Source organism: Malaclemys terrapin, chromosome 11, assembly GCF_027887155.1.
Source record: "Malaclemys terrapin pileata isolate rMalTer1 chromosome 11, rMalTer1.hap1, whole genome shotgun sequence".
Taxonomy (NCBI): Eukaryota; Metazoa; Chordata; order Testudines; family Emydidae; genus Malaclemys; species Malaclemys terrapin.
In genome coordinates this window covers 4,614,943-4,626,833 of record NC_071515.1, presented here as the reverse complement: position 1 = coordinate 4,626,833, position 11,891 = coordinate 4,614,943, and the positions used below count along the sequence as shown (strand labels likewise).

General features: G+C 54.2%; 2 protein-coding genes across 4 annotated transcripts in view; one reads left to right on the top strand and one right to left on the bottom strand.

The window, feature by feature from the left end:
- The first annotated feature begins 344 nt into the window (after positions 1-344).
- PRLH (prolactin releasing hormone) lies at positions 345-4,130 on the top strand. Its single transcript, XM_054043245.1, has 2 exons — positions 345-452; positions 3,695-4,130. Exons 1-2 carry the CDS (start codon positions 353-355, stop codon positions 3,856-3,858), a joined length of 264 nt encoding a protein of 87 aa, XP_053899220.1. The 5' UTR covers positions 345-352; the 3' UTR covers positions 3,859-4,130.
- A 5,732-nt stretch (positions 4,131-9,862) lies between these two features.
- The window catches only part of RAB17 (RAB17, member RAS oncogene family), a 93,462-nt gene continuing 91,433 nt past the window's right edge, over positions 9,863-11,891 (bottom strand). For all 3 annotated transcript variants that reach the window (XM_054043460.1, XM_054043459.1, XM_054043458.1), the window contains exon 7: positions 9,863-10,315. In XM_054043460.1, the coding sequence (XP_053899435.1) occupies positions 10,194-10,315 (122 nt within the window). In that variant the 3' untranslated portion in view covers positions 9,863-10,193. The remainder of the gene's footprint in view (positions 10,316-11,891) is intronic.

Genomic DNA, 11,891 nt, shown 5'->3' with positions numbered 1-11,891 from the left:
TGTATTTAAGATTGATTATTTAATAGTGTGCATTGTTTGGACATTAACTAAACATAACATTTTGATGGTTCCAAATTTTAAAAAATCTTGGAATTTTTTATTTTGCGGGAAATTTCAGCTTTGCAGTCCGATTTGGAACAAAACCCCATTTCAAAACGTTGGCATTTCCATGGACCGGGCCGTCCCGTTTCCCAGGAGGAGCTGTAATTCCTGTTATTCAGTGGGTGTCTCTCCGCCCACCCCCACCCAAGATGACTGTCTGATTAACTCCCCTGGTCTCTGTTTCTGCAGGCTGGGCTCACTCCTTGCTACATTCCGGCACCAGCCACAAGCCTTGGGGGAGCTGAAGGGAATGAAACTGCTGGCTGCCTGCTTCATGTACCTGCTGCTCACCTGTCTGGCTCTGCCCAAAGCCGAATGCCGACTCCACGAGCGATCCATGGAAATCAGGAGTAAGTCCCTGTAACTGCAGCAGCCAGGCCAGCTCCTTAGCTGGTGCAGACTGGCACAGAGCCACCCTGTAGCGGGGTGGTCACCCGCTCCTGCCCTGAGGGGTTTAAAACAGGCCAGGAGAGGGCCCTGGCTGGGGGCAAGCAGCTCCCAGGCTGAGTGGGGAAGCAGGCACAGCTGCAGCCACGCCCCAAACAGACCTCAGCTAGCCCTTATAAGAGGGCTGTGAGCAGGGCCACCCAGAGGATTCAGGGGGCTTGGGGAAAAGCAATATCGGGGGCCCCTTCCCTAAAAAAAAAGTTGCAATACTATAGAATACTATATTCTCGTGCGGGCCCCTGCAGGGCCCGGGGCCTGGGACAAATTGCCCCACTTGCCCCCCCGCTCTGGGCAGCCCTGGCTGTGAGCCAGAGGTTGAGAGAGCGTCTCCTCTAGCTGTGGAGGGAGATGGGCCTGGCTGCTGGGGACCGTACCAGGGTACCTGAGGTGGAGCAGCGCTGGGGAAAGGCGAGAGGAGCTCCTGCCTGGCAACTCCCCAGGCTGCCGGCCTTGTGCAAGGCCAAACAGGTACTGGGGTTGCAGGGGGCAGACCAAGGGTAGGCAGCAGGTCAAAACCCACCTTGCCTGTGATGAGTGGCTTGTCCACTGCGGTCTGCCCCAGTGAGCGGGGGCTAGATAGTGACTGGCAGTAACCCACGACTGAGGTGAGGTGGGGATAGTGGGTGGGGATTCCCCTGGGTGGGGAGACCCAGAAACTGTGGGGGTACTGCCAGGGGCAGCCCCCAAGAGAAAGGCGCACCGGGGTCTGAGAGGGACAAGGGGGCCCAGCGAAAGGCGAGACACCGGCCGACAGAGGGCCCTCCGGAGGCTGGAAAGCTAATTCCCTGGACGACCAGCGGGAGGCACTGCGGCGGTGAGTCTCGCACCATTACACACCCCAAATGGCTATGCTGCCCCCCACCCCTGTTATCTCTGCCCTCCCCCAGATAATTGGATCCAGCACAGAAGAGCCTAGAAGGTAGGTGACGGTATCGGTGGGTGGCATGGTAGGGTCAGAGGCTTCTCCTGTCTCTCACCTGTGGTAGCCTGTGTTCAGAGCCTGGTTTAATCACAGGGTGGAGAGTCTCCAAAGCGTCCACATCCTGGCAAGAGCAAGGCCTTGAACGGCCGCGTAGTGCCGAGTGTGCGTATGAAGCCTGCCCGCACTCAGAGCAGCTCAAGCCGCTTTGGCAGTGCCAGCATAGACACGGCTCTGCCTCCTCCCCAGGGCCAGCTCCAGGCAGCAGCTTAACAAGCAGGTGCTTGGGGCGGCCAAGGGAGAGGGGCGGCACCTGCGGCAATTCGGGGGCGGCAGGTCTCTCACTCCCTCTGGGAGCGAAGGACCTGCCGCTGAACTGCCGCCGCCGATCGCGGCTTTTTTTTTTTTTTTTTCCAATTGCCGCCACCGATTGCGATCGCGGCTTTTTTTTTTTTTTTTTGGCTTGGGGCGGCAGAAATGCTGGAGCCGGCCCTGCTCCTCCCGGCTCCCTTTGGGATGGTCCCTGTACCTCCCCGGGCACAGTGACCGCAGCTGGGCGTGGTCCTGGCTTGGAAGAAGCCGGGTCCCCTTGCACACATGCACACGCCTGTGTAAGGACCTGTCCCAACCTGACCCCGAACACGTGGAGTTGTTCAAATGCAGCAAAAGTTTTTGAAAAGGCCTTTGGGTTAAGGCTTGCCAGCGTGTGCTCAGTTCTGTGTAGTAGCGCCCTCTGCCTGTAAACGTGCAACATTACAGCTTACTAGAAGGCTGCAGCGTGAGATGACTGAGCTTTCTGTCCTTTTATTATCTAAGCTTTGTTCTTGTCCCTCCAAAATCCCCCACTCCCTCCCCATAGCTTCCCCCTCCTGCCTCTGCATTTTCCCTCTCATCTTCTGCAACCCAATCCATCCCCCCCAAGCCACTCCGCTCTGGCTCAGTCCAGGAGCTGGACTTCAAAACGGTCCTTTAGACGGGCTTTAGACACTCTAAAACAATTCCTTACATCTTTTAACCCCCTTCCTCCCACCCACCCCAAAGGCCGTTCTCCCCAGCAAGGCCTACAAAGCAGGCAGAGTTTCCTGGCCCAGCCGCCTTGCAGGTACAATGAGCCAGGAAAACGCTAGAGGAACTTTCCGGACAGCAGAACTTAAAAACGTGCAGCTTTTAATCAGCCTGGCCAGAAAATCTCTTCCTATCACATGTGTTACGGCAACACCCAGTGGCACCCAACGTGATCAGGACCACGCAGTGCTAAGCGCCAGGCACACCCCTGGCAATAACACACAGCCCTTCCCTAACGAGTTTGCAATATAAACACACAAGAGACAGGGGCGGTGACTTGCTCAAGGCCACAGGCAGGGTTAGAACCCAGCTCTCCTGACTCCCCAGCCCACCTGAATTAGATTGGGCCAGTGGAATTGCCTGGTGCTCTTGTGGTGGGGCAGCCTATAAACACACCATGCTGCCGGCAGTCTCAGGATGACGGGGGGCCCACGTGCTCACAGAATGTAGTAGCACAAAAGCCCATGTTCTATCTGCCGCGAGGACGCACAGGTCACATGTCAGCAAGTGAGTCACTGCAGAGCAAGAGAACTAAGCACATGGGCCAGATCTTCAGCGGCTGTGGTTCAGCGGAGCCCCATTGATTTCAAAGGATCTGCTCCAAGCCGAGAATGTGGCCCTTGGTTCCCGTCACCCCGGCAAGGCCCTGTTTGCGCTGCGTGGCTCAGGGTGCCTGCTGTTGGTTTTTAGCTGTGGTTGTGAAAGGGGCTGGACGGCAGTCCCCGGAGAATCAAGTCCTGTGCTTCTCCACAGGCCCAGCACAACGGGAGCCAGACAGGGGAAGAGGGTTGCACCCCATTCCCAGCTCCCTGTGTCACCCAGTCCCTCCTCTGTTTGGCTACCCCCTTCCCTCCTTCATTACTGTGCAAAAGACATTGCCATTTTAAAATAAGCAAAGGCCACACTACCTGCTCACCACAGGCAATGACAAGGCAGGTGCAACCCACTGGCAAGTGTATGTTACAGGTCTGGGCCTGAGCCACAGAGGATATGAGCGATCACAGCCTATAGCTACGGAGCTTTAACTCCAGCTGGTCCAGTCCATGATTTTAGCTTTGGAAGTCCCTCCTTCTCAATCCCAAGAAGGTGGCTGTGACACATGCTCAGGAGAATTAGTCCTCAGCCTCACGTTCTAAATACTTCCTGGCCTTTGCCTTCTAGACCCTGATATCGACCCTTCCTGGTACACGGGGCGTGGGATCAGACCCGTGGGACGGTTTGGCCGGAGGAGAGCTGTCGTGGGGAGCTCCCAGAAGTCGGGCTATGGACACAGGCAAGCTTGCCTCCCTCTAGAAGAAAGCAGTGAATCCATTCAAGATGAATGAAATGGCTAAGACAAAGAAAGAATTTGAATGATGATAAGAAAAGACCCTTCTCCTCTCTTCCTTCCACATCCCAGCCTCTCTTCTAGGCAAATGAAAATGTTTGGTCTCATTTCAATGTATCTTTGTGGCTATAAATGATAGAAACCAAAGAGCAGTTGATAACTCCAGTATTTTTGCAGACAATTTCCCTCTTGCCTGTTTTTTCTTTTTCTCTCCCCTGTTCCCCATTTGTCCCCCATCTCTGGCTTTTGCTCGCAATCTAAGATGATTTGTGCCAGAAAATTGCTGGGGGAAAGAAATACAACTTCCCATGTTAATTATCTTCCTAGAACATGGGCTCTTTTATACAAACCAAAATAATAATAAAAAAATTGAGAAACCAAGCCCGGCACGTGTCTGCTGTGACTTGAAATGAATCAGACTTGTCTCAACTCTCCCGGGCAGTAGGATCTTTAGACCGAGTGGCATTACTTTCCCCTGAGATTGCGTCTCTTTTCCTGAACAATTTCTCTTCCACACAATAAAGTCTTTTGACCTATCACCGGGCAGAGGCCCCAGCCTTTTAGTCTGGATTCTGAATCCATCTGAAAAGAGGTGGAATATATAGGGTTACCATACGTCCGGATTTTCCCGGACATGTCCGGCTTTTGGGGGCTCAAATCCCCGTCCGGGGGGAAATCCCCAAAAGCCGGGCATGTCTGGGAAAATCGGGAGGGCTCGGTGGTGCTCGGCCAGGCCGGCGGTGCGGGGCCGGGGGCATGGTGCCGGGCCGGGAACCAGGGTCACAGTGCCGGGCTGGGCGCGGGGCCGGAGGGAGAGCCGGGGGCGCGGTGCCGGGCCGGGAGCCAGTCAGCCGGGCCGGCGGGGAGCCGGTCAGCCGGGCCGGCGGGGAGCCGAGCCCGCGAGGAGCCGGTCAGCCGGGTCGGCGGGGAGCCGGGCCGGCGGGGAGCCCGGTCAGCCGGGCCGGCGGGGAGCCGGGCCCGCGGGGAGCCCGGTCAGCCGGGGAGCCGAGCCCGCGGGGAGCCGGGCCGCCGGGGAGCTGGGGGGTGCGCCGGGCCGCCGGGGGCCGGCAGTGCTGGGCGGGCCGGGGGTGGTCGGCCGGGGGCCGGGGCCGGCACCCCAGGGCCCGAGCCGACCCAGGCTGGAGCCGCCGGGGGGCCAGCCTGGGCCGCGCCTCCTCCCCCCCACATCCCCCTTACCTGCTTCAGGCTTCCCGCGAATTAAATGTTCGCGGGAAGCAGGGGAGGGGGCGGAGACTTTGGGGAGGGGGCGGGGTTGGGGTGGGGGTGTGGGCGGGGCTGGGGGCGGGGCCAGGGGCCGTGGAGTGTCCTCCATTTGGAGGCACAGAATATGGTAACCCTAGGAATATAGCTGATCCTACTCCCCTGACCAATGTGTCATGCCAGCAGGAGTAATACACTGGTGAATCAAGATGACCATTCCAGCAGGCCGCACACGGCTGGCTTTGCAGCAGTCCAGATGGCAGACATCTTGCCATTGTGCATCTGTGCAGTCCCACCCACATCCTAGGACAACAAACACACACTTACTGCTCTGCTGAGACCTGAGCCGGCATCTGTTGGTGAAAATCGGCATAGCGCCATTGGCTTCCCTGGGGCTACAAGCGCCTCTGGAAAAGGGTGATACAAGTCACACACCACATTTGGCAGCGGGAACAATAAGCAGCCGCTAGCACCGAATCAGAAATTAGGGTTGCCAGGTGGTTGGTTTTTGACTGAAAAGTCCGGTCGTAAAGGGAACCTGGAAGTGTCCGATCAGCTGTACGGACTGGACAGTAATAGCCTGGTTACTGCAGGCCGGGGGGTAGTGGCAGCCTGTTGCCCAGCCCTGAAGTGGTGGCTCCCGCGGCAGCAAACATGCATCAGCTCGGGCCGCAAGCGGCCCCTTTGCAGAGCATGGCTTGTGGGGCTGTGGCAGGAGACAGAGTGCGGGGACTCATGGCGAGTGGGGTAAGGGCTCTCAGTAGGCATAGAATGTTCCCCGGGCGGGAAGGAACACGAGCTGCCCCGCCAGCCGGCGCGTCCCCTGGCTGCACTCTCAGGCAGCTCTGGGGCAGAGAGGGCTTGTGCGGGCGAGGAAGGGGGCTGCTGGGCAGGCAGTGCAGAAGGAGGCAGGAGGCTGCTCTGTCCTCTGGGTGAAGCAGGTAGGAGGGGGAGCAACAGGCCTCTGCTTCTAATGACCATGGAGAGCCCCACCGCGCAGCCCGCAGGGAAATGGAAGCCCAGGGGGAAAGCACAGCCCTGAGGTCCTGCGGCATAAACAGCCGCTGCTGGGGAAAGCAGCATCTACAACATAATTAGGGGCCCGATTCTCCTTTCTCAACCCGGTGTAATTCAGGAGTCACTCCACTGAAGCAGGTGGGGGAAATTCTCCACCTCCAAAATAGGAATAGGAACTCATTGAATATCAGGGTTGGAAGGGACCTCAGGAGGTCATCTAGTCCAACCCCCTGCTCAAAGCAGGGCCAATCCCCAGACAGATTTTTGCCCCAGATCCCAAAATGGCCTCCTCAAGGATTGAGCTCACAACCCTGCATTGAGTAGGCCAGTGCTCAAACCACTGAGCTATCCAAGTGATACACAGCCTTGCACACAGTGAGGCTGTTGGGCATGAAGCAAATGGAGTGACAGCACAGGGTCTGAGAAGGGTTATGGGGTGTTGCACTCTGCAGCGGTGGGTCGGTGCTGGGGTGAATGTGCCCCACGCTCAATCAGGTAGGAACAGGGTTAATTTTCTGCAAAGGGAGCCAGGCCCCAGAGGCCCCGTTCAGCCTGCCAATTAGAGGCAGCCAGCTTCCACCTGGGCTTAGCAGGGCAGGTATTTAAGCAGGAAGAGGAAGTAGTCTAGGAGGTCCTAAGAGGAAAGCCTCTTAGACAAACACCTGGATTCTCTGAGTGTCCTAGAGCCCAGCCAGTGATCTGCTCCTGCTAGAGGGTGGCCTATCTCCTGAGGACCCTTTCAGATAAGCCTCTAAATTCCCTTTTGGTTTTGAGCTGCCTGGGATGTCGGTTAGGGTTACCATATTTTGAGCCTCCAAAAGGAGGACACTCCACGGGGCCCTGGCCCCGCCCACGCCCCCACATCCCAACTCCACCCCTTCCCCAAACTCCCCGCCCCAACTCCGCCCCTCCCCTGCTTCCCGCGAACATTTGATTCGCAGGAAGCCTGAAGCAGGCCGAGCACCTCCGGCCCGCCCAGCACTGCCGGTCCCCGCACCGCCGGCCCGGCCCCCGGGCCCCCGGCCCGGCACCGCACCGCCGGCCCGGCCCCCGAGCCCCCGGCCCGGCACCGCACCACCGGCCCCCGAACCCCCGGCTCAGCACCGCACCGCCGGCCCGGCCCCCGGCTCAGCACCCCACCGCCGGCCCGGCCCCCAAGCCCCCGGCTCGGCGCTGCCGGCCCAGCCCCCGGCCCAGCACCACCGGCCCCGCATGTCCCGATTTTCCCGGACATGTCCGGCTTTTTGGGATTTCCCCCCGGACGGGGATTTGGAGCCCAAAAAGCCGGACATGTCCGGGAAAATCCGGACGTATGGTAACCCTAATGTCGGTGATGGATTCTGCCTGACAGCAAGGGCTGATTCACTTCCCAGAGCCAGATCAGTGCATAGGCAAACTATAGACCAGGCCTAAGGCTTCAGCTCCTGGGGTCCCACTTCTGACCCTCCTGGCTGCAGGGGAGTGGGTGGAAAGTGTGAACTGAGACTAACCAATGTGGCAATGTCTGCCTGGGGTCTGGCCCACCCTTGGAAGGATTTGCCCCCATGGATTATTCCAGATTCTCCCCACCACCGCAGGGGAAACAAGCTGTCCCAGTAAAAGTGCAGTTCTGCTGTGGGTTCTTGTATGTCCAGGCTTGGTGCAGGCCCAGGTGTGTTACACAGGGGTCACACCCCCGATCCAGCCATGCTGGCAGAAGGCCGTAGTGTAGACTTGGCTCCAGCCAGTAGATGGCCAGAAACAACCACCCTGAGAGGTGTGAACTGCCCCATGGCTCTAAATGTGTCTTCACAACAAAACCCATCGCAAGGGCGGCTAATATGCCACCCAAGCAGGAGGGGAAGAGAGCAGCGTGCTTAGCCCACCATCAAATCACATACACGCTGGCTCCTTGGGAAAATACACCGGGGGCTCCTGATGGTCCTGGATGTGTCACAACCAGGCATAAGCCTGCACACTGCTAGTAGCTGCCCTGGCCTCAACACAGGTGACGGGAGTTCTCCTTTCTCCATGTGGTGCTAAGTGCACTTGTCTGTAGTACTTGAGTTCATGTCTGATGCTAATAGCAAGGTGGCCCACCTTGCTGTATCTCAACAGATACCAGTGATGGCCTCTGAATTCATTTCACCCTGACATAGGCAAGCAAGCTGGGAAGTTTTCCGTACTCTCTGTCTAGAGGAGACGCTCGTATACATTTGGCCCCTTTGCAAAGCAATGAAGCTCAAAACCAGCTGCGAGATGCAGCACCTCAGTGTGGGAGTGCTGCCGTTTGTCAGTAACTAAGTGTGGTACACCCACCACCATGGAAGCAAAGTTACTAGGTTCAGCCCCGGCTGAGTCAATGTGGCATACTTCAGCCATGGAAATCTGTAACGGTGCCGCCCGGGCTGAGTCTGTCTGGTGTGGGACGATGTACATAAGCAACAGCACGAGTTTAGAGGTGAGATCATAAGACGGGTCGTAAGCATGTGAGTACAGGAGGATGACTTCACCCTCCTGAAATAGCAGAGAGTGGCTGGTGTCTGCTACAACTGCAATGAAATTAGCCACTGCACTTTCCAAATGTGGTTTTATTGAACCAATTCACTGAGTCTTGAGCACTGGTTATAGCAAATGCCCTGTAGACCCTCAGCTGTGATCCATTCCAGGGGTCTTTTCTCAATGCATGTGCAGTCCTTCTATCAACAGCTCATACTGGCTTTATCTTGCAGTGTTGGCTTCAGTGTAAATACTGTAGTTCAGGTGGTAAAACAGCTTCAGTTAAAGTCCGTTTTCACAAGCTCATGATTCTGTGCCTTTTCAGATCAAGCTTTCCATGCTTGGTCGCCACTGGTAAAAAATTCAGTAAACCTGAGTAAAGTCCCTTCAGCTGTTTTGTGCTCCTCAGACATAGGAGAATCCACGTGGCCTCCCCACATTAAAACTACCGCCTCTCTTCAGAGGGACAATTCACAAGTAGATGATCTTTGAATCTTGACATGCCCTTAGCATTGAGGCATCTGTGATCAGTTCACAGTGCTGAAATTAACAAGGTTAGATAGGTTAGTAAACTGCTTACCTGAGAAGCGCAAGACAAAATTTGATTTTCGCGTAGTCTACAACAGAAAAAGGTTGCTGGGGTAGCGTCCTGGCAAACCCTTCTTGTGTAGACGCAGCACTACTGTGCCAGCTGGAGTTTCTAGTGTGAACCTGCCTGAGTCGTCAGGTCTGATGTTCTTATTTACACCAGCATAACTCCACTCACTTTAGTGTTGCAACTGTGTAAGGTTGGGGAGAATCAGGCCCTGATATATTTCTTGATTAAATCTATACTACTGCAGTACTGCCAATCCCAGGTACTCAAATGAGAAATCAGCCCCCACCTCCCCCCAAAAAATTCATGAGATTTTTAAATAATGTTTTTGTTTCCTTATTTACAATCTGGTTTCTGGACCTCCAGGGTGTGCTTGTTTCGTGTTCTCAGTTTTCTCCACAACCATGAGGGCCAGAAAGTGTTAGTTTTGGAGTTGTTGTGTGGTGTTGTTTTTTTTAAAAGTTTCCCACGTGATCACTTGACTCCAGGAGCTGGGGCTTTAAGAAACTCCCCAAAAATCACAAGACTCATGACAAAATCATGAGTTCTTACAGCAATATTAAACTTGATCTGCATATTCTGGCTATTCCATGTCTTGCGTTTAATGACTGGGTGACCTTAATGTTAACAGCCTCTATAAAAGTTTTATAGAATTTGCAAAGGTGAAGGGGGGGGAAGAGAGAGACTACTCCTCCTTTTTGCTGTTTTTATTTGTGAAGATACTTTACACTGTATTCTTGTATAATGCTAACACTGAACAAACACAAGCGAGAAGAGGCTTGCAGTGCTTTTCAGGTCCCTTGCACTCGGCAAGATCTCCTCTCGTACAATTCTTCAATCGAACACTGACAATAATAATAATAAAAAAAGCAATAATCACAGTCTGACACACAAGCTGCCCCCTAGAACCATGCTGCCTTGGCAAAAACAGCACTTCACACAATACATAGGGCCAGCATTCCTTCCCTCCCCCAAAATAAACACGCACTCGATGGCAACACTAGGTCAGTCTGCCACTTCCTTTAGTTCACGCAACACTTCTTAGTCTGATTGCTTGTCTCTTGCAGATCCACGCGTGACTTCTTCCAGGGCTGAGGCCGCAGGGCTGGTTCCTTCTGTTGTTCCTGTTTCAATAACGCGTGAGCTGTGAAGAAACTCAGAATAAGAAATTCTCGGTCCTTCTCTGCTGAGCTGTTGTAACATTTTGTGCTACATACTCAGACCTTGCTCTGACCTTGTTAGGGCAACTTTCCAGCCGCTAATGGAGCAGCTAGGGGTTCCCCTGCTGTGTCCCCCTCCCATCAGCAGTGGGCTGGGGTGTGGCCGGAGCACCCCAATCCCCAACCAGCAGAATGGTTCCTGGTGGTCAAACTTAGAGCAGCCCCAGGGCTGTTTCAATTTATGCCAAGGACTGACCCACAACAAGCAACAGAGAGCAGAAAAGGAGCCTTAGAGCCACTTTCTCCTTCCCTCATGTGCTATTTGGCGAGGCCTGGGGATCTGTCCCTTTATATTTATTAAGATTAAAAATATCTAAATATGAGCAACAGGGGATGGATCACTTGATGTTTACCTGTTCTGTTCATTCCCTCTGGGACATCTGGCAGTGGCCACTGTCAGAAGACAGGATACTGGGCTAGCTGGACCTTTGGTCTGACCCGGTACGGCCGTCCTTATGTTCTTATTTATAATGTTGATGGATTTAAGTTAAGTTTACATTTTAACTTTATTCACTTCATATTTTTTTACCTTGAGACCCAGATGTTCCTTGGCCTAGGACTCCTGCACTTACTATTTAACCAACTTCCATTCACAATTTTCCTCATGCTCCTTCATTCTTTCTGGATAATGGTTCCTCCCTCAGGACTCTCCCATACACCTCTTCATTCCCCGTCCTAGACATCTACAGATTCCACTGCACCTGCATCATGGACATCCCCCTAAAAACATCGCAGTACAGCAAATGTTGTATTGCACCAAGTTGTCTGTAGGAAATCCCATTATAAAATAGAATGGTGATGATGTGCAAATCACATCTCTGTAAGCTTTAGTGAAATTCTTTTTAAAAGGAACTAGAAGTAGGAGACCCTAACTTGAAATTGGCATAAGATGGGTGCTAGGTAGGATATTAGGAAAAACTTTTTCACTAGGAGGGTGGTGAAGCACTGGAATGGGTTACCTAGGGAGGTGGTGGAATCTCCTTCCTTAGAGGTTTTTAAGGTCAGGCTTGATTTAGTTGGTGCTGGTCCTGCTTTGAGCAGGGGGTTGGACTAGATGACCTCCTGAGGTCCCTTCCAACCCTGATATTCTATGATAGGTGTCTCATGAATTGCCACTATCAAACTGCTAGCATGCTTAAGGAGCAAGAATATCTATTGGGTAGTAAATGCTTATTGGTTCATGATATGTTGTAGGTGGAATCTGTTGCTGCAGTTGTATCCTATTATTCTAGAGCTTTCTCCAAATGGTCTCATTAATAGGAACAAACACGAGCAGACTCTAGTGCCATCTCACTGATTGCCAAGGTAACGCAGTTTGCCATATGGGCACTAGTGCAGGGTCAAGCTGGCGGCATACCCCACGTTTGAATCCCCACATGGTAATACAGGGTCAGCTGGCTAACATCTGTGGGGTAAGCTACGCATCAGAGGCCCAGGAGGCTAAGTAGGATGGGTGGGACAGAGCCCCAGGGGTCCAGGCCTGCATGCGGGGAAGCAACG